Below are 22,682 nucleotides of genomic sequence, written 5' to 3'. Positions count from 1 at the left end.
TTATTTGGAAAATGTTAAATATAAATGCCAAAGAATGAAAAACTAAATAAATAACAACAACAAAAGAATCAGGTAATGGTGTCCGGTTCATTTATTCAGTAAACAAAACAACGTTCAAACTTCTTTCCTAAGCGTAGCTGGCACCAACCAGCCTCGGCCAACAGCTCAGCTAATGTTAGCATAAAAAACAAAACAGTGTGAAGACTTCTCATCTTCACTTTATGCTGAAACTGCACAGCATAAGCTAGCATTAGCAGAGCCACTGATGTTAGCTGTGTCTGGTGGTTAGCATCAGCCAATTCAACAGAGAAAAAAATTTGACAATTTGATGTAATTTGAACTACACAGAAGTGATAAATAACTAAAGTGATCCCCGTTTGTTTTTTCTCATCCTCCTCTTCCTCTAGCAGGGGTGATGGTCGGGAACTCTCTTCCTACAGAACAGAGATGAAGAGTAAATTTCTGTAACCTGGTACGAACAAACGCAGATGATCTGAAAAGGACTGAACTGACCTGGGTGCAGCTTTGATGATGTTGTCCACTCTTAGGATCATCTCGGCGGCCTCAGACGCGCTCAGCAACATCTGGCGCTTCACTTGGAACGACTCTGTGATGCAGAGATCTACCATGTTTCCCACCGTGCCATCAGACATGTCTGCGGGGAAACACAGACGCTGTTAGACTCTAACAGCTGCTTAACCACCAAATCACAAGAATAAAACAGGAGAAACAGGCATGCTAAGCTAGTCAGCAGTTTAAATTATTCACAATAAAATGTGATTTAAGCTAGGTAGTTAGCCTTCTTTGTAAGATGTTAGCTACCTTTTTATGGTGCAAGTGGTAGTTGTTTGTCTTTTTGTGGCTTTAGCTCAGTTGCTATCCTTTTATGATATTAGCTTTTTGTCTATAACACCAGCGTTAGTTAACTTTTTTTGCAATTTAGCCAAACAGTCATTTTTATTTCACACAGCCTTAGTTAGCATTTTCACCTGTGACTTTAGCTACATAGTTAATCTTTCTAGATTAGGTGTCTCTGCAACATTATCCTGTGACTTTAGCTAAGCATTCGAGCAAGATAACAAGATATTGCACGTCTGTACAACAGTCTTTCGTCAGCTTTCTATGCGTAAGTGTACTTAGGTAGTTAACCATGTTTATGATACTAGCTGTCTATGACATTAACTTTAGTCTGACATTTTTAGGTTTAGCGAAACAGTTAAGTGTCTTTAGCTGTACAACCTTAGCTGTAGTTACTAATTTTTCTGTGTTTAGCTACATAATTGCTCTTTCAATTCCTCTTCAATGTTTGCCATCTTTCTATGCCCTTTTCTATAGTTGACCATCTTTGTAGGATGTTAATTGTTTATGACTTCAGTTAAGTAGTCATGCTGTTTTGATTTTAGCTTTAATTGGCTTTCTATATGTGACTTTAGCTACAATTAGCCAACCTTCTGGGACTTTGGCTTAATAAATAAGCAATTAAAAAAAAAAGTTAGATATTTATATGTTAGCTTAGTTATTTGGCCATCCTTCACTTTAGCCACATAGTTAACCATCTTTCTAAGATGTTCACCCTCTTTATATGATATTAGTTCTAGTCTTTCTAGGATGCATATTTTCTCTCTAGCATTAGCTGCACTTACCCATCTTCATAGGAAGTTAGATTCAGTTGGTATGCAGCTAGCTGTGGTCCTGACTGTGTTAGTAGAGCAGCACAGGTTCAAGGATAAACCTTGATATATATATATTTTTTAAATAAGGCAAACATGTGTTTGTTAATAATTATAGTTATTATTCCTCTAGTTCTGAGATGAGGTGATGTGTGCTTGTCTGTGAGCATCACTCACTCAGTCCAAACGTGGTCTTGTTCTCCTGATGCGCAGCTCTGAGCTGAGCCACCAGGTCGGCGCTGTCGTATCCGGCGTTGTCTGCAATGATGGTTGGCAGCTGGAAGAGGAAGCGGATGATGACACATGAGATCAAAGTCACATGTGGTTGTAATTAGGGCTGCTCGATTATGGCAAAAATGATAATCACGATTATTTTCACTGAAATTGAGATCTCGATTATTTGACGATATTTATTTAACAATAACAATGTATTGAATAATGACTTTAAAGATTGTCAAAAAATAATATAAAATAGTGTGCAAATACTGATAACAGTGCAAATGTTTGCAATATAAAAAATAAATGAAAAATGTAAACATCTATGTTTAGTGAACTTTGCAGTGTTGCTCTGTGGTGCAGCTACGACACTATGTCTACTTGATCCACGTCTGACTCTGCGAACCCATAATGTTTCCAACCACTGAAGCTTTTTTTTAACCTCTCTTTTCAACCAACGGCAGTCACTCTCCTCTCCAAATAACTCAGCTTTCCGAGCTTCCCTCGGGTCCTCTTAATCAGCGGTCCCCAACCCCCAAACGACTCACGGACCGGTACCGGTTTGGTACCGGTCCGTGAGAGTTGAGGCTCAGGTGTGAAATGGTTTCAGGGTTTTTATCGGTTTTCAGCGTTATTTTGTTAACGTTTTTATCGTTTACTTGGTTTTCCTTGGTCTTTTCACGTGTGTTATGAATAAATTTTCTTTTTTTCGGTACCGGTACTAGTTTTATTTTGTTGTATTTATCCGCGACACCTTAAAGGCCGGTCTATGAAAATATTGTCGGGCATAAACCGGTCCGTGGTGCAAAAAAGGTTGGGGACCGCTGCTCTTAATTGTTGTGACACGTGTTCGAAATGCAGAGAGGTGCGCTCGATTTGCCACACGGAGCAGCGCGAGAGTAAAGCACGAGGGAGGGGCTAATAATCGGCTCAGTCATTTTTAATGATCGTTGAAAGCCCAGATCGTAATCGTGATTAAAATTCGATTAATTGAGCAGCCCTAGTTGTAATCAAAGAAATTCCTATAATTTACAATTGTAGAATCGGAGTTTTAGTATTTACCATCCTCAGAGCCTTGGCAAATGACTCCATGGCAACTGACTCCTTTCCTGGCGTCCTGTTGGCCAGATCACTCACAACCTTAGCCATCAGCATCTCAGAGCAGCCTGATGAGAAGGAGAACACGCAGGTGTGAGATGTATTAGTTCATCATTAGGGATGGGAATCAAGAACCGGCTCCCAGTAGTTCAGTTCCCCGGAATTGTAAGTCTGCCTGCTGATCGATCCCACCTATGCTACAATCAGCTGATTTCAGTTCGTGTGCCGGAGAAGGAAAACAGCAGCGCTTTCTGCAGCGTGGATTTAAACATTAATTCTATTTTCATTGCACTAAAGACAGTAAGCACAATGGTAAAGTGGAGACTGCATCCAGGACAGAAACAGCTTTATTATGCTGCTAACACAAATTCCCATCCTTAACTCATTCACTGCCATTGACGTCTATAGCCGTCAATTGCAGTGAATAAGTCAATGGGTTTAACTCATTCACTGCCAATGGCTGGCAGTGAATGAGTTAAGAACCTTAATGTTCCACATGTGCCGCATTTTTTGTGCTCTGCTGTAAGGTGGGTGAAGAATGAGGACAGTGCTGTAGTTTTAGATCAGCTGTATGTGCGCCTACCTCCTCCATAGACCGTGCGTGGCTCCTTCACTGTCTGTGCGAGCACACACAGAGCATCGTGCAGTGAGCGCTCCGCTTCATCCAGGATCTGCTGGGTCGCTCCCCGCAGGACAACGGTGCATGCCTCACCTGAGGAAGAGGAGGAGCTAAAGATGAGTATGTCATTATGAAAAATGAGTTCAAGTCCTCAGTGTGTGTTCGTACCCATGGCAACTCCAGAGAAGTGGATAAGCGTGTCCTCGCCGATCATCACCTCCTCGATCAGCTTGCAGTGCCCAAGCTTCACCAGCTCTGGGTGGTCAAAGGTGGAGGTGATCTCCCCACCTGATCAGATTACATCAGTAATCAGTGAAGGTCACATTTTTTCAAGTATTTAACACATGAAAAAGATTGTAAAACACGCCTTTCGTTAAAGAACAGTTTATTTTTGTGTGTTTCTATATATGCATACACACCGGTGACGAGAGCGAGGCGCTCAATGCCAGCGAAGTCGGCGTGCTCGATGGCCATGACGCCAGCCTGAGCAAAGAGCTGCTCTGGGTAGTTATAGATGAGCTGCCTGTACGAAGGGAAAACAAAACAAACACTGGGGTGAGTGACACTGAGATAAAGTGAGCAACTGTCCCATTGACCACTGCCTCAAACAAACATGGAGGTCATCATGCTGAAGCTGACGAACATGGCTCACTATTTTACACACTGTTAATATTGGATTCTGTATTCTCAGGTTTATTTACACAAAACTAACGCCTTAACCATCTTTGAAATTTGTCTGCATTTTGCTAATTGTGTGTAGGAGATCAGTGAGTAGTAGCCTCATATCCACCAAACAGATTTAGCTGCTGCTGTTTTAAACCCTGTGGGACCGCTTTGTGTTTCATGGGAACACATCAAAATCCAACATGTTGCCAAGAAAAAACATTTAATACATTTTTTTTTAACAAAGAGCACCTTCGACTTTTTAAAACATCCCTGACCAAATTTTAGGCAGCTGTGTTAATCCAGCTATGAAGTGCACAACAAGATGGTGCTATGACAGCCCCTGAATTCTGGCATGCAGGCGTGTCAAATCAAATCAAATCACTTTTATTGTCACATCACATGTGCAGGTACACTGGTACAGCACATGCAAGTGAAATTCTTGTGTGCAAGCTTCACAAGCAACAGGTGTGCAAAATACAATACAATAACAGAAGTGTTTGCATCAACCTCTGATTACACGTGTGAAGTTTGGGCCAGACTGGGCAATAATGCAGCTGCCACGGGCTTTATGAAAAAGTAAAAGAAGCTTCACAGTTCAGCATCACTAAGACTTTCAGGTTAGACTGACAAAAACAATGTGATTAAACCTCGGGGAGGACAGAAGCAGAACACCTGACAGGTTACAGAAACGTGCAATGGCGGTTCAGTCGTACCTGTTGATGAAGCAGTTGATGCCGTGTTTCAGGATTCTGTCGACCTTCTCCTTCATCTTCTCTTTCTCTGCGAGTTCGATCTCTGCGACCTTTGCCGTCGAGTCAACGCGAACCCTGGAGCCGAAGATCTGACAGACGCAGAAACACAAACAATCACGATATCGATCACACAGGAACAGGAAGCATCCGATTTAGATCCTCTCGCTTTCTTTCAGAAACTTGCAACGTCTCCTGACAGTGACCTGGTGTTTTTACCTTGATCTTGTCAGTGTCCATGCCGGTGTTGGCGATCAGGATGTTGACGTTCTCCAGCCTCTTTGGCTGGTTCACTCCGATCTTCTTGTCCAATAGGAAACCTAGACATGCACAACAGACATTAAAGTCCTGCAACCAATCAGGAATGAGACAGGAGATCCGTGACGTTTCATGACCTCACCTTCATCCAGGTAGGAGTCGGTGAGGCTGCCTCCCAGCTTCTTGATGATGTGGATGGCCTCCAAGTTTCCAGAGCCTTTCAGCCTCATGACGGCGTTGACGGCGAGCTTGGCAAAGTGATCTTTGTGGTGAGTGAGCAGCTTGGAGGACAGTGTGGTGCGGGCGATGTTCAGCAGGTCCTCCTGGAAACGAGCTGGGTCGTTGCTATGGAGACCAGAGAGAATGATGAGGCAGGGAAAGCGGAAGGTGAAAGCAAGGAGACAAACACGGACATCTTAATTTTGCCTCACCTGTGGTCGACAGCGGCGTCCCTCAGAGCCTCTCTGGCCGCCTGAGTCGCTTTCCTCCAGCCAGAGATGATAGTCTGTGGGTGGATCTTCCTGGCGATCAGAAGCTCCGCCTCCTGAAATGGCAACACTGACAGCTGAGACTGCAAGCAAGACCCACATGGCCACCACAGCAGGGAACCAGGGTGGCTTTACTTTGAAATCTGAGTCTGACAAATAGGTATTTACCCGCAGCAGCTCTGCAGCGAGCACGGTAACGGAGGTCGTCCCATCTCCGACTTCATCGTCCTGAACTTTGGACATGTCTGCAAACACAATTGTTCTCCCATCAAAACCTCAGATAAAAGGTCTCAGTGTGATATCATTTGATTACAAAGGATCTCTAAATTACACTTAACCCTTTAAAGCCGGTCAGAGCGGGCACGCTCTGTTTTGCGTAACTATTTTTAAATCCCGGTAGCACTGTAACCACTAGGGGTGCAACGATACACAAAATTCACGGTTCGGTTCGGTTCGATACTTTGGTGTCACGGTTCGATATTTTTTCGATACAAAAAAATGTTCATGCATTTTTAATTTGTCATTTATTAAGATTATAATTATATATTTTAACTCAAAAGTACAGTTTTTAAATTTAACCCTAACCCTTGTGCGTGTTTTTTATTTTGACAGCGAATGCGCACCTGCGGACCACTTATGTGCAGCCCTGGTTATTTAGCTCGTCATATCGCAGCCACAGAGATTCTTTTGTCCATGAAACCATAAAGCTGCACTTTCTTTTTGCCTTATAGTCTGATTTGTCATAACTTTTCCGTTTTGTGGTAAGCTTTTCTTTGGCTGTCACTTCTTCACCCTGACCTGTCTTATTTGGCTCAGCAGAACTGAAATGCTTTTACACGCTCACTCACATAAGCTCAGCGATTCTCTGCGCGATCAACCTCTCACATGTTTAAGCTTGCTGCGGGAGATTTCACTTGTCATGTTTGCATAGTAAGCTAACGATTAATAAGACGATGTCAGAGGAATTGGTGCACAAATTATCATCACTCACAGATCAGTGCTGTCGCTCTCTATACACAGTTCACACGATTGCAAAGTGAAAGCAAAAAACAAGCGCAAATTCAAACGCGACTTCAATATGTCACATATTGACAGTGGCTCACCGATGCCAATGACATAATTACCCAGCTACATTTCCGAAAGAATGCAAAAGCATTGACATATATTTTTCCTACAATAGCCCGACGGGCAGGGAAGAGATAGATTTTGGTAGCCCGACTGAAAAAATCGCTAGCTCCGGGACGTCGGGCTAGCGATTTTGCAAGCCCTGTATCTGATTGAGGAATCACATCATCTTTGGAAAAGAGAGTTTATTACAGAGAAATGGCTCTTTCCAAAATAAAAGCTATACTATCGCTTCTTCTGGGCTATATTCTCAGCAGCATATTAAACATATAAGGAGAATCATGTGCTAACAGCTGTCTAAATGACTCGGCTAAAGTTAGTAGCATGCTTGTTGTTTTTGTCTTTGCACTAGGATGATGTAAATGTGCAGTCATATTCGTTGTGTTCCCACTAGTGCTTTCAGGTTAATCTCGTTGAAATGACCTTAATGCCACAACACGGCAAATCTCCGTTAACGAGCTACCGCGGATGGGGCTAGACGGCCAACACCTTAACGAGCTAACTGCGCTAACACACTAGTTCACACCAATGTAATTGAGCATTGCATGGCACATCCAACATACTGTTTTACTTTAGTCCATGACTCGCTTACCTTCAGGGTCATACGTCACATGAAAACCAAAATAATTCCAAACGCCAGATCTGAATGAGGTTCAATTTGCTTGTTGCAAGGAGAGCTTAACTTCTGTCTCGCTAGCTTGCCCTGCGCTCTTCCTTCTGAATATGCTGTCTGTGTTGAGCGCTCAGTGGATCTGCGCTCGACAGTGCAGCCTAGGCGGAGTAGTCTAACGCAGATTCACTGAGCGCTCCACACAGACAGCATCGTCAGAAGGAAAATTGATAAAATAAATTACAAATGTTGTATTGTTCGATACCGAACCGAAAGCACTGTATCGAACGGTTCAATATCGATACGAATATCGTTGCACCCCTAGTAACCACGTAAGCTAGCACAATATTTTTTTTTTGCATATGAGACCGGAGGAGTTGTACTTACATCTTATGCCATCAGCTTGTCCTAGGTCACAGTTTCCTTCCACATATAGCTTTGCAAAAACTGCATAAAAGCACTTGCAGCAACAAAAACACAATATTCCAGAAACACGCTTTGCCGATCTGATCAGCTGTTTGTAACACTTCCATCAGCGCGAACTATCGCATGTCCGCCATGCCCTGCCCGGAACCGGAAGTAACGTCATTTTGCGGAAATGTAGTTTTTTTACCATCAGGGCCTTATGAGCCTATACTGGTGTTTTTAAAAGTTATGTTTGACTTTATGACTTTCTGTGTCGTTTCTGTGGTGCTTAGGACTCATATTGCACTGCTGGAAATAGTTTATTTTGATGCATATGCTGTTTTTTTTGCAAATTTGCACTATAATATTTATTTTCGTTTTTCCTGCAGTGTATAAAAATTGGTGTATTTCACAAATAAAACTATGAAGACACTTAAAATAAATTTCCTGTGGTGGGAAACTATTTTGTGCAACTTTTTTGTATTTAGTTTTGAGGGATAAGCCTCTTAAATTTCTCTAACTAAAAATATATGTTAAAAAAACAAAAACGATTTTAAATTGTTTTGTAGTTTATTGCACTTTTTTGCAATTTATTTAATTACTATACACTTAATGCAGACATATTATTAAAATTTGGGTTATAATGGTTGTATTGATGTATATCAACTTGAAATGCTCCCAAAAATGGCTCTACAGCATGTAAAAATATAATATAAGCTCTGGCGCACTTGGTTCTATGGTAGGTCTTAAAGGGTTAATTAGTATTTTTTACTGTGTCTTAACCAATAAGCATGAACACTCTACTTTAAATCAGCTTTTTTATTCGTTAGCCTACTTTTAGTGAGGTAGTGCAAATTCAGCACCAAGAAACCTTCATTAATGTTTATTTTTTCTTTTAAACCTTTAACCTGGCTCTTAAAGTGTCAAGCGTCTCCACTCACCAACCAGAACTTTGGCAGCTGGGTTGTCGACACCGATAGCTTTCAGGATGGTTGCACCATCATTGGTCACAGTCACTGTGCCACTCTTCCCGCCACCGAGCAGGATCTTATCCTGAAGAGAAAGAGAAACCCTCTGATTACAACTTATTCTTGTGTTTCCTTAGACTAAAATTCTACAGTAGCACTCTTGAGGTTTGAATCAACCTACCATCCCCTTTGGGCCAAGAGTGCTCTTCACCAGATCACCAATAGCGATGGCACCAATAAAAGATGACTAGAGGGAGAAAAATTCAAAGATTTAACTGAACTTGAAACAGAATAAACACATTTTTTTATGGCGAGTATGTATCTCATACAAAGCAACTCACCAGTCGAGCAGTCTCTGCTTTTTCTTCATCTGCTCCATGTTTGAAGATGTTGACCGGGGCCATCGATAAGGACGCCTACAAAGAAAGGCAACAATCAAACAGTCAGTCACTGATTACTGATCATTACAGTAACTTTTGTACAGTTCACAAAAAAGCCACAAAATGTTACACTTTAACAAACTTGAATTAAATGTATATCTATATGTTGCTGCTAGGCGTGCACAGGGTATTTTTTTCCTGCGGCCGTGAAAGCAGCAGCGACAGTCGAGACCCGCCCCTAATACACTAGAAACCGCTAGAAGCTTTTAGACAAATTAATAAGAAAATAAGCACAACGTAAAAATTTAAACATCTCTGTCTCATGTTAGCTGTTTAAACATTTACTTGTCGGTCACGTTCCCTTTTTTCCGCCTATAGCGCAATTAACCAATTATTACCGTCTAGAATTGCTGAGTTGTTCCTCAAACAGTCACAAAGCACAAATGACAACCAACCCTCCGTTAGCATGCTAACGGGTTAAACGAGAGGAACAAGAGCAGCCAGAGGGGCACCAAAGCAACCACACAGATTAGTTTTCTCCGTTCGCTGCCATAAATCTGCCAGCTTCATCACAACCTATGTAATGACACACAGGTCCACATTTAAGCTGTTAGCTTAGCTGCTAGCGCATTCACAACGTCCATGTGCTTGCTTGCCGGTTAGCACCGCCAGCTAATGGGGAGCCAAACTGCCTCTGAAACTGACTAATGACTTAGAAGCTGCTGAACTGAATCTGTAAGCGCTTGTAGACAAATAGGAGCGAATCTGTTTATTTAGACCTGTCCAAAATATTAAAGAAACAACGGTAAAAGCTCACCATAATGTCTAGTATTCAGCGGAGAAGCTGTGCACGCACACTCAAGAAGGGAGGGACGACGCTGTGACGCTGTGACGTACAAACGTAGTGCTGCATTCAGAGTCGGTCACGGAAAACACTCCGTTCCAACATCTGTTCAATTTTACACCCATATACGGTATGTATCATACAGAAGAACAAATATATGATTTTAAACCATAGTCTTCATCAAAGGATTCTTAATGTGGTTTAATTACCTTCGTTTGGGATTTTTAAATTCTAACTTATCCTTGTGTCTACTGTGTTAGTGAGATTAATACACTTGCCCTTTTCAAATGCAGTATATGAAAGGCTCATTTTCTCACACTGAAAGGTGAGGTCTGGTATGACCATAGTATATGATCATATCCAGATCATATTTGAAATATGAAGTATAATATATGTTTTCCCGTGAGCAAAAGCTAGCAAAACTAATCAATAGGTCGTTCACAAAGCAGAGACATCTTTTGACTTCAAAATTAGAAGCACTTAGAAGTACTTTGTGTTAATGAAAGCAAACACTAGGGGGTATCATCAGTCCCTAAAGTTGCGGATAAAAGACACTGCAGTGGACAATAAACACTTTTAATCTCCCCAGTTCTTTATTATTATCATTACATGATGTTATCTAGATGATCAACACACCTGACACAATGATCAGCATCTAAACTAAACTAAAAACAATAAATCAGAAAGTTTTGCCAAGAATGAGGAAATGACATTTATTTGTATGATAAAAAACATAAATAAACGCATATTTTTCCAACAAATTTACAAAGTGTAAGTCATCTCCTCTTCTTCAGTCCCCACCTCCTGCCTTTGCGACTGGGGCCCTGGACTGGCAGACAGTAGATGTGCATGGGAAACGTCTTGAAGTAGCTGCTGACCCAGGGTCTATACAGGGAAAAGATTACACTCAAAAAAGTTAATCATCAGTTAATTATCCCTGACACTGTAAATGTGTCAGGATAAATGCAGCTGTTTTAATTTATCTACTCTTAGACTCATTTATACTTTTTAATTCAGAGCCCAGCCATGTTTCAGGTTAGAAAAAAAATGTTCAGAATTTCTAAATTACCAACAATAAAACCGTTTAATATTTCAACATCCACCATATCAACTTTCTAGGGCTAGGGGTGGGTGAGATTTAGCCACATTTTTCTAGAGACTAGAAGACATTAGATTTCAAATGAAGTCTTTTTCTGTTAAAAGCCCTTCCATTATGATGGTTCGGTAACAAAGCTGTAAGTACAAGGTGATATTATAATAAAAGATCAGACGGCTTGGCTGAAAGAGAAATTTTCTGTAAACTATTTGCTGGTATATAATGATGTGCTACGTGATCGCTGGCGACACAACTATGTTAGCATAACATAAACACAGTGAAGCTGGAAGATGAACGCTAACTTTTTTCCATTCAATAAAAGTTAGCGTGAGGGTTCCCGATGGTTAGAGACAAATGCAATCGCATGGCAGGATGCTGTAAACAGACCAAACTTCAGTCAGGAGAACAACTGAGATAATCCATCCACAATATGAGGTTAGTCATTAATTTACTGCTGCATGGGCTGGGCTGTGGTGACACTGTAAGGTTTTAAAAACCGAACTTTATAATGAAAAGAAAAACCGAGAGAGACAGAAAGTGAACACTGCCTGTTTTTACTGGTTTGTTCAATTTAAATAGAACAAGATACAAAACATTAAAGCATGTTAAAAACACAACAGCCTTAATAAACGCAGAGTAATTTGGACCCGCAATCAGGGTTCATACGTCATCACTTAAAGATCGGACGGTGAAGCTGACAAAGGTTTTTTTTTTCTTTTCTTAAATTTGTGGTTAATGAAGCTGAATGGAAGAGAAATGCAGGGTTAAATAGAGGAGCAACAACAAAAGGAAAACATAAAACATTCAACAGGCTTTTCTGATACATTTTAGAAAGAGGAATTTTAGCAAAATTCCTCAAATCTTTATTTTTACTTGAATATTTCTGAGTCAACCAGCTCAGCTTGAATGAGTTTTATCAGAAATGACTGTTTCTTACAATATTTTAAAGGATTTTAAAGGATCTCTTTTTAACCAGAGTACTCACAGAAAGCAGAGGGTTTTTGTGGAGAGGTTATTTTGTATGCTTTAAAGCAAACAGGCTAAAAATACTACATAACTTTAACTCCTCGGGTGTGTTTGCGTATTTTTGCGTACTTGGTGATCCGCTGGCTGAGACTCAGGTAACAGAGGTTTTGCCACAGCAGCTTGTTTTGCTGTTGACGGAGGAATTCAGCTTCCCGCTGTCGCTCCTCATCCAGCTGCTGAGACTCTCGAAGCTCTTTCTCGATATGAGCTAACTGAAAAAAAAAAGAAAAACCCACTCTAATCACCCAGCACGAGGATGTACATCAAGCTTTAGACACAGAAACATTGATTGATTGATTGATTGATTGATTGATTGATTGGTAATTTATTTCAACATGTGAACAATATACAAGTACATTTAGAAAAGAAATAAGAGAGAAAAAAAATACTATACAAATTACATACAAAAAAACATTCTGATTAATTTACATGTTGAAAGGGAGTGGGAAGAAGTATACACTTATTTAATCCCACCCCTTTGCCATAAATTATCAGTGAATATTTAGTCAGCTTCCTTACTGATATAATTTGTAATAAAAATAGTGAACAGATTTCTGATATACTATATACTATAATATCACATCATGAATTTTTTGTTTGTTTGTTTGTTTTTAAATAGAGACATTCACTTAATTTAAATATTTTCCTTTTCTTTATAGATCGAGAAGATAATATTTTTATAACTCTTTTTGAACTGTTTTATGTTTGGACATTGCTTTAATTCCATATTCAGTTTGTTCCATAGTTTCACTCCATGAACAGAAACACAAAAGCCTTTTCTTGTAGTACGTACCTTCATTGTTTTGAAGTTACAAAAACCCCTTAAATTATAACTTCCTTCTTTCAAAAAAAACATACTCTGAATATTACCTGGCAGTTCTTTATTTTTTGCTTTGAATAGAATTTGTGCTGTTTGGAATTTCACTATATCGTCAATTTTCAATATTTCAGACTGCAAAAATAGTGAGTTTGTATGTTCCCTATAACCTGCATTGTGGATGATTCGAATTGCTTTTTTTTGAAGAGTAAAAAGTGAATGTAATGTGGTTTTATAGTTATTGCCCCAGACCTCTGCACAATAGCTTAAGTATGGTGAAACCAGTGAACAGTAGAGAATATGAAGTGATGTTCTGTCGAATACCTGTTTTGCCTTGTTTAGTACTGCAATGCTTCGTGATACTTTGGAATGAATATATCTTACGTGAGCTCTCCAGTTAAGTTTTTCATCTATTATTACCCCCAGAAATTTATTTTCACTGACTCTTTCAATATCAACACCATTTATTTGAATCTTTGCATTTGTATTTAAACTACTATTTCCAAATAACATCAGTTTAGATTTATTCAAATTTAATGATAATTTGTTTTTATCAAGCCAGAACTTCACTTTACTTATTTCATTAGTCATATCAAATTCAAATTCAATTCAAATTCAAATTTTATTTGTCACACACACACAACCATACACAGTATGACATGGGGGTGAAATGCTTGTAGCTGTACAATGCCCGACCATTAAATGACAGAAGAAAAGTTTTACAATATTTACAATTTAATACAAAAATTTACAAATTAACTTAGGAATTTACAGTAAAGAATGTGCAAATAGCAGAAGAGATTATAAAGATAAGGATTATAAATTATAGGAATTATAGGATTATAGGAAATGTGTGGTGGTGCGTGTGGTGACGTGTGTGAGAGTCCAGTCTTATAGTGACGTCCAGTCCTACACCTGGTTCAGGCCCCGAATAGCCTGGGGGAAGAAGCTCCTCTTCATTCTCTCTGTTTTGGCCTTAAGGGAGCGGAAGCGCTTCCCAGACCTCAACAGTGAGAAGAGTCCATTGTTGGGATGGGAGAGGTCCATCATAATCTTCCTAGCTTTGGACTTGCACCGCTTGGTGTAGATGGACAGCAGGTCAGGGAGCTCTGATTGAATTATCCTCCAATAAATTCTGCAGATCATCACCAGAGCAAAAAATGTTTGTATCGTCAGCAAAGAGAACCATTTTTAATACTTTGGACACTTTACAGATGTCGTTAATGTACAAGTTGAAGAATTTTGGACCCAAAACTGACCCTTGGGGTACACCACAAGCAATGTCCATACATAAGGAGCAACCACCATTTATTTTCACAAACTGCTTTCTGTCACTTAAATAACTCCGGACCCAATCTAAAACTACCCCTCTGACACCATAACGTTCCAGTTTTCTTATTAATATATCATGATCTATAGTGTCAAATGCCTTTCTCAAGTCTATGAATAACTCAGCCACATATTGCTTTTTGTCTATGGAATTTGTGATGTATTCTATTGAATGTAATAGTGCCGATGATGTTGATCTGCTTGATCTGAATCCGTACTGACTCTCAGTGAGTAGTTTATGTTTATCTATAAATTTTTCCAGTCTGTTTTTAAGCAGTTTTTCAAGAACTTTTGAGAATTGAGGTAGTAAAGAGACAGGCCTGTAGTTTGTGAAATGGTGTTTGTTTCCAGATTTGTATAGAGGTATAACTTTTGCTATTTTCATTCTGTCTGGAAATCGACCAGTTTGAAATGATAAATTACAGATGTATGTAAATGGTTTTATAATAGCCTCAATGACTCTTTTAACCACTATCATATCAATATCATTACAATCCAAAGATTTGTGATTTTTACATTTTTTGACAATTTCAAGAACTTCATTTTCATCAACGGCTGTGAGAAACATAGAATATGGATTTCTGTCAATCAGTGTATCGGGTTTTTCTTGTGCTTTCCCAGGATGAGTGATTGTTCTTGCTAAATTTGGTCCAGCAGTTACAAAGAATTCATTGAGACTATTTGCCACAACATCCATACATTTTATAACACTGTTCAGGATTTCCCATAATCTTTTATTATTATTTCTATTTATATCTAATTGCTTCTTATAGTATTCCTTTTTACTAAATCTAAGTACCGTATTTCCCGGACTACAAAGCGCACCTGAATATTAGCCGCACAAGCTAAAATCAGGGGAAAATCCTGTTTTGTACATACATTAGCCGCACCTGACTAAAAGCCGCAGGTGTTTCAATATTGACTTATCATATGTAAGAGAATATGCACAAAGCGAATTGTCAGGAAAGAGATGGCTGTTTGGAGACACACCCCTTTTATTAATATTTTGAAAAACAAGTTATGGGTACATATTTGCACATGTGCTGTGCTTCATAAATGAGTAACAAATGTAGTACATAACAGTAACCTACAGCACACCAGAAAAATAGATTCGGACTACCTTTTAGGCTCAGGTGCAGTGACACGGCTTTAACAAGAAGAAAAGTCAGTCATTCACCACCATCTTCCTGCGCACTAAAACCACCAAAGTCCTCTTCTCCAGTGTCGGAAACGAACAGGCTCAGGATGGCTTCGTCATCCACTCTCAGCTTCTTTCCTTCGTTGTCACTTTCAAAACCAAAGATAATCCTCATTGTCATTGTCAGTGTCGGAGTCGAACACCCTCTGAAGGGCCGTGGCGGTGTCCTCCTCTTCATCATGCAGCAGTCCAGCCCTTCGAAATCCGTTGGTGATCGTGGATGTTTGCACACTTTTCCACGCTGTCAGAATCCACCGGTAGAGTTGAGCACAACTTGCTTTTCGCAAGTTTATCGCCGCTCATCATCCACGACTCCCGCTGAACGCGTAGCGCTACTTTGAAGTTTGTTTTTCGCGCTACTTGTACGGCACTATGTTGCCTGGCGGATGGACATGTGACCAACATACCACTCTTGAACCCCGATCCTTCCGCCAGGCAACGTAGTGCCGTACAACAGCGGAACAAACAAAACAAATCGTCTTACGATATGACAAAAATCATGGAAAATCCATAGAAAAGCCGCACCTGACTAAAAGCCGCAGGGTTCAAAGCTTGTGCAAAAAGTAGCGGCTTATAGCCCGACAATTACGGTATATTAGTTAACCTATTTTTATATCTTTTGTATCTGATTTCAGCATCTTTAGTTCTCGTTCTTAAGAACTCTCTGTATAGAGCATTTTTCTTTATACATGCATTTTGCAGACCTTTTGTTATCCATGGACAGTCCATATATTTCTGTTTCCTACTATATTGCTTTATTGGACAGTTGGTATTGTACAGTAATGTAAATATTCTAAGGAATTTATTATAAGCACTATTAACGTCCTGTTCCTGATATACTTCACCCCAGTTTTCCTTCAATAAATCTTTTTTAAATGCATTCATTCTTTCTTCTGTTCTTACTCGTCTGTACTCTTTTTTACTGTCCATTTTATTGATCTTGTAATTCCTATCATAGATTGTAAAAATTCCTAGCAAGGTTTAGCTTATCAGTTAATTCCATTTTCTGGGCAAAGTTCCAAGAAAGTATTTTATTTTGGTATTCATACATTAATTTAGCTGATAAAAATGATTTATAAATACTAATAAATTAATTAATTCACATCTCTCTTCAAATGTAAACACTGTGTATAAGTCACAGTTCACAGTTTGTCCGCTTTCTTGTGATTGGCCGTTTTAATTTGAAGAACATAGACTATCGAATTTTATGAAGTAAGAGTAACAAAGTAACAAAAAGAAAAAAAAATTATAAGGTTTAAAACTGACTGTCTTTAAATATACCCATACCCAAATGTTACAGGCACAGCTAGCTAGATCGTTTTGTCTTGTCTTTTTTAAAACATATTTTTTACATTGTGCAGTATTAAGTCTTAAAATCAGTATTTATCTGGTATTTATATATTAAATATACCTCAGAAATTGTAGTGGGTGAGCTGCTTCATCTTGATCTTCTTCTAACAATCAACCAGCTGTGATGTGAATTTGTAATATCTTTGTAAACATTACCTCCTCCAGCAGACTCCTGTTGTCCTCCAGCTTCTCCTGTTGGCTGCCCAGAGGCAGCGAGGCTGGATCATCAGACGGACTCCTCTCTTCCTGTCTCTCCACCACACGTGCTTTCCTTCTTTCGCCTTTCTGCTGCTGCTGGATGATTGGCGGCAGGAAACAGGAACTGACAGAGCAGGAGGGAGAGTGATGAGTTCACATTTCAGCCCATCATGTCTTAATCTTGTCAAGCTGACAGTGCGTGCTGATTGGCATAGCAATTAACACACAGACACACACAGAAATTTGCCATCCTATCTTTGTGTGGACCCATGTTAATATCATGTTCTCAGGACCAAAACTGATTTTAAACATGAACCCTAAAAACCAAGTCGGAACTCTCAAAGAGCCCTTTGAAGATTAAATCTTTATAAAAGAGCTAAGCCTCACAAAGACATATAGTCACACGTACGCACGCACGCACACACACACACACACACACGCACGCACGCACGCACACACACACACACACACACACACACTGTGACACACAAACTCCTCCATGTAAACCAGTTTCCATTCAGATTTGTTTACACAGTGGGTCTGATCACAGTAAAGTATCCCTCTGCCAAGGTTGTGCTTCAGTGCAGATTATCTCTCTCTTACACACACACACACACACACACACACACACACACACACACACACACACACACACACGGTTATCAGATTGAACTGCCCTGACTGAGTTTCCAGGTCCTCTATTGCCAGCAGCAATGTTTCCATCCAAGTTTAGTTTGGATGACTTTGCTTTATAGTTCTTATTTTTAATTTTTTTAACCACTTTACTAACCACCAAAATCTAAGTTGTGCTTTTATTCTCTTTTGGAAATTTGAACCTTCTATTCCTATTATTTAATCAATTTAAGTCAATAGTTAAGGCTAATCGATTGTTCATTTTGTGTTTTTAACGAGCTATTTTATTAAATACATGCAGTATAAATGCTAACCCTAAACCTTCCCCAGTGTTCTCTTACTGCGTTGTTTCATGCAGATCATAAAAACAACAACCTGATTTCTGAATGAAATAAATTATAAATCATCAGCATTAAAATGTTTCCTGCTAGAGAGATGTTGGACTCTAACTCCAATCCTCCTCCTTGTTTAGGATTTTATATGACTATTACTTATGCAATTAAGAGGCCATTGTGGGGACATAACTAATGGAAGCTTATTTACAGGGAAACTTAAGTATAATTAATATTGCTTATAATCTTGATTTAGAGAGCTTATATAAATCTCTGTTGCAGATTTTATTTGATGCTCAGAGTTCAGCTGTGGGTTTAATGGTCTGTTATTAAAAATTGAAAACATATCAAATTATGTTATGAAATGGACACATATACTCAACATTTACATGATATGCACTACTTTGCTTTGCTTACTGCTTTCATTAATCGTCAGGTGGTGCGTCGCTATGAATAGATAGATGGCACTGTCTGCTTCAAAAGATGCTCCAATGTATCCTCTGCTAAAGGAGGTAACAAAGGAAGCACACATGCGCCTTTCCTTAGCATCTAGAGAAATCAAACAGCTCTTAATACAGATACTCCCAGGTCAATTTGCTCAGTTAGGAGCCTTCCTATGTGAAATGATGACAACAATGATGTGCACGAACGCACTATCAAGACTGTCCCCCTCCCCTTTTAGCCTCTCTTCCTGCTTGTGTAATCCTACCTTTGCCTGGTAGCTTCTTAATCAGACTCGTTTGTTTCAGATCAATTTGTCATTTCCTGTTTTTTCTTTCTTTCTTTTCTTTCTATCGGTGGTGTATCTCTTCACCTGACCGGTTACCTGTGCTCTCTGCTGTCCGACTCCTCCTGAATCTGAGAGAGATGTCGAGCTCCGATCCGGCCCTGCAACACACACACACACACACACACACACACACACACACACACACACACACACACACACACACACACGCATGCACGCACACAGAGGGTAGAGTGTCAGTTAATTACATGTTGTCAGAGGACAGACGGAAGCCTGGAAAAGAAGGAGACAGTTACCGTGGTGACAGGAGACATCTGTCCATCAGTCTCCGGGCTGACAGACGACACCAGACACACACACACACACACAGAGTAGAGATTAGGTGGTTATATCGGCTCAGGAACGCTACACCTGGTTTTTGTCTTTTTTGTTTTGTGTAGATTTACCTCACTGGTCCAACCAAATTAACCCAGAGAGGTCACTCCAGTCCTGAATGACCTCACAAGCTCTCAGCTGATGCTTTTGTTTGTTACCCAAGGCCTTTGAGTACCAGTCTGTATGAACTCACCATCAGTGTAATATACATTACAAAGTGGTAGTGTTAAATATGCAAAATGTAGATTTAAATTTTAACAGGTTGGGCCATCTTTGCAGCAACAACTGCAATCAAGCATTTTTGACAACAGTCAATAAGTCTTTGAGATCTCTGTGGAGGAATTTTGGCCCAATCTTTTTTGCAGAATTCTACAATTACAACAAGTCATACAGGTCCTCAAGTAGCAAAGCAGCCTCAGACCAGGATACTACTACCACCATGTTTGACTGTGATGTTCTTTTTATGAATTGCTGTGTTAGTTTTGCTCCAGATTTAATGTAACCCAAACTTTCCAAAAAGTTTAGCTTTTGTGTCATCAGTCCACAGAATATTTCCCCCCAAAACTTGGGGGTTCATCAAGATGCTTTTTGGTAATGTCAGACAAGCCTTTGTGCTCTTTTTAGTCAGCAGGGGTTTTCTCCATGGAAGTCTCCCATGGATGCCAGTTTTGCCCAGTCTCTTTTATTATTGAGGCAATGATCCACTCAGACTACTTCTGGTAGGCTGGTCACTCCTGGGTAGGTTCACAGATGTTCCATGTTTTCTCCATTTGTGAATAACGGTCTTTGTAACCCTTTCCAGACTGATAGATATCAAACACTTTGTTTCTCAGCTGTTTGTTTCTTTAGATTGTAACAGGATCTGTTGATTTTTGAGATCTTGAAACCTACTTCACTTTGTCACGCAGGTTCTACTTAAGTAATCTAATCTAAGTGTGACTAATGAAATTGTACTCAGCTATCCAAACAAATATGGTTGATCACACTTAACTCGTGATTTTTAACTCAGGACCAGATAGGCTTGGATTATTTTTTTCCTTTATTAATAGAGGGAATCATCATTTTAACTAACTGTTATGATATGAAACTCACGTAATTCAATCTGCATTCAGTGTCAAAATCAAAAGTCAACGGACCCATGCAGCAGCTGAGAGCTTAGGCTTTCTGTTTTCCTTATAATTTTTAAAAATAATGTTCAATACAGCATTTTTTTTAGTAACCACAAATAATGTATTTAAATAAAGAAAAACAACTCAGCAGATACTTACAATGTGCTGAGAGTCCATCTTGGTCCTTTGCTTTGTCTCTGTCCTGCAACTTTAGCTTCCTCTGTGCAGCTGAGCTGGTTCACTCAGATGCCTAATTAGCTTGGTGTTTCTGCTGCACCTCCTCCACCTGAATTAGTCATCAGTGTGTGTTTGTGTGTGTGTGTGTGTGTGTGTGTGTGTGTGCTTTCTGCTGAACAAACTCACATGGTCAAGAAACCAGATTCTCTTAAAAAATTATGTTCATACATACAGCACTTTGAATCATTCAGTGACTTTTAAAGGTGGCCTCTACATATTTTTGATGAAATACAGCAGTCGAGCCTAGAAATAATAAATACGCAAGCAAGCATGAGCATTACTTTGAGATAGGATGTTTCTAATTTGTATTACTTTAATTTTGAATGCATCTCCTTGATGTTTGTGTTAGCATGTTTCATCTTTCAAGTAGGAAACTTTCAGTTTTGCATTTTTTACCTCTGAGCTCGTAGAATTCAAGAGGAAAACACTTTTCCCAACAAAATGTGACCAGTCTGTTTTAGAGTAAATACACACTGCACGCTGGATTTATGATGGAGGAGCCCATTTGTGAAGCTAAAACTGGCCGTAAACATAAAGTTAAATTTTTTACCCAATAGTGGTGCAATATAGAAAGTCAGTAATTACAAGGTTTGATTACAGGTTGAAGTCAGGACCACGTTTACACTATGGTAATGCATAGAAAGTGGCACATCCCCATAAACTTGAATGTTGAATATAAAACTTACGAATTCTAAAAACACTTAACATTATATTTAAATGATTCAATAATCATTTTGTAACTAAGTGTTACAATCCCTGATAAAACATTGCTTCAAATGGTGAAAGTCTTGAGGAATGGCACCCGGAAACTTTACCAACAGGACACATCGTCGTGTGCCTCAACTTCAAAGGGTGTTTCGGTCTTTTATCACAAGCTATTCTGCCATTTCCTTGGTTAGGTTTATAGATAATATTTAAATATTTAAAATGAACTTTTATTATTTTAGGAAATGATGATTACAGTTATAAACCAAGACAAGTTAACCCTATGGCCATATTTGCATTTTGTATGCGTAAACTAGGAGGATAGGAGTGTTTGGCATTTGCCAGAGAACACCAAGATTGGCATCTTCGCCACTGGTGACCTGTGCTCTTCACAGATGAAAGTAGGTTCACACTGAGCACATGTGACAGATGTGACAGAGTCTGGAGACACCGTGGAGAATGTTCTGCTGCCTGCTTGTGTCAGCAGTTCCTGCAAGACAAAGCATTGATGCTATGGACTGGCCCGCCCGTTCCCCCAGACCTGAATCCAAGTGGACATATCTGGGACATCATGTCCCGCCTGATCCAGGAGTTGGCAGATGCTTTAGTCCAGGACTTGGGAGAAGATCCCTCAACAGATAATCCATCATCTCATCAGGAGCATACCCAAGCATTGTAAGGAGGTCATACAGGCACGTGGAGGCCACGCACACTACTGAGCCTCATTTTGGCATGTTTTAAAGGCATTACATCAAAGTTGGATCAGCCTGCAGTGTGTTTTTTTTTTTTTCAATTTTAATTTTGAGCGTGACTCACAATATGGACCTCCATGGGTTGCTAAATTTGATTTCCATTGATAAATTTTGTGTGATTTTTTTGTCAGCACATTCAACTATCTGAAGAAACAAAGTATTTAATATAAATTATTCATTCATTCTCATCTGGGATGTCGTGTGTATATAAGGATTTTTATATCTATCTACATTTTAACAGTTTCACAGACACAAGGAGGTAAAATTGCTCATATCAAAGAAAAACAAAAACAAATATTTGAGAAAAGGCAGAAAAATAGACAATTTAAAAATGCATATAAAAAACAAATTTTCACATGGCAGAAATATACTTTTTTTTAAATCTCGATGATCCCCGCATGTGTGCCTACACTTATCCTGTCTGAACTGCAGTCACAGTAAATCCCATCTCTGACTCCCCCTCTCTGATTGGAAGATGGGTCGTTGTAATGTTTTTTATTTTTGGCATTTCCATGTTTGCCAGTCTGTGTAAAAGTTAGCACAAAACAAAGATATGAGTAAAATACATTAAATAATACAACGTCAAAGTTAATGTTTTCAACTTGTCGTTTTTTTGTTTTTTTTTTAATTAACCAGCCATTTTTCTAGAATAACAAACCTGCCCCCCCATCCCCCACCCCA

At 39.4% G+C, this 22,682-nt stretch overlaps 2 protein-coding genes across 3 annotated transcripts; both read right to left on the bottom strand.

The window, feature by feature from the left end:
- Positions 1 to 73: 73 nt before the first annotated feature.
- Positions 74 to 10,153, bottom strand: cct2 (chaperonin containing TCP1, subunit 2 (beta)). The gene is made up of 16 exons (XM_085385934.1): positions 10,070 to 10,153; positions 9,214 to 9,288; positions 9,054 to 9,119; positions 8,846 to 8,957; positions 5,933 to 6,009; positions 5,708 to 5,820; positions 5,419 to 5,621; positions 5,238 to 5,338; positions 4,983 to 5,110; positions 4,023 to 4,126; positions 3,772 to 3,891; positions 3,568 to 3,696; positions 2,949 to 3,052; positions 1,848 to 1,947; positions 514 to 655; positions 74 to 434 (listed from the first exon to the last, which is right to left on the bottom strand). Exons 1-16 carry the CDS (start codon positions 10,070 to 10,072, stop codon positions 404 to 406), a joined length of 1,608 nt encoding a protein of 535 aa, XP_085242060.1. The 5' UTR covers positions 10,073 to 10,153; the 3' UTR covers positions 74 to 403.
- A 530-nt stretch (positions 10,154 to 10,683) lies between these two features.
- On the bottom strand, positions 10,684 to 20,566 carry LOC146649658 (uncharacterized). Of its 2 annotated transcripts, none has more exons than XM_085387476.1 (5): positions 20,467 to 20,566; positions 18,902 to 18,963; positions 17,069 to 17,234; positions 12,251 to 12,430; positions 10,684 to 10,981 (listed from the first exon to the last, which is right to left on the bottom strand). In XM_085387476.1, exons 1-5 carry the CDS (start codon positions 20,482 to 20,484, stop codon positions 10,859 to 10,861), a joined length of 549 nt encoding a protein of 182 aa, XP_085243602.1. In that variant the 5' UTR covers positions 20,485 to 20,566; the 3' UTR covers positions 10,684 to 10,858. The 2 variants fall into 2 exon arrangements, with proteins under 2 accessions (XP_085243602.1, XP_085243603.1); XM_085387477.1 differs by having other exon boundaries at positions 12,288 to 12,430.
- Positions 20,567 to 22,682: the final 2,116 nt, after the last annotated feature.

This window comes from Rhamphochromis longiceps, linkage group LG17 (assembly GCF_057381845.1).
Source record: "Rhamphochromis longiceps isolate RC_006_pf linkage group LG17, R_longiceps_female_GT1.1, whole genome shotgun sequence".
In the NCBI taxonomy this organism is placed as follows: Eukaryota; Metazoa; Chordata; class Actinopteri; order Cichliformes; family Cichlidae; genus Rhamphochromis; species Rhamphochromis longiceps.
The sequence above is the reverse complement of the archived record's forward strand: the minus strand, read 5'-3'. Positions and strand labels throughout refer to the sequence as shown.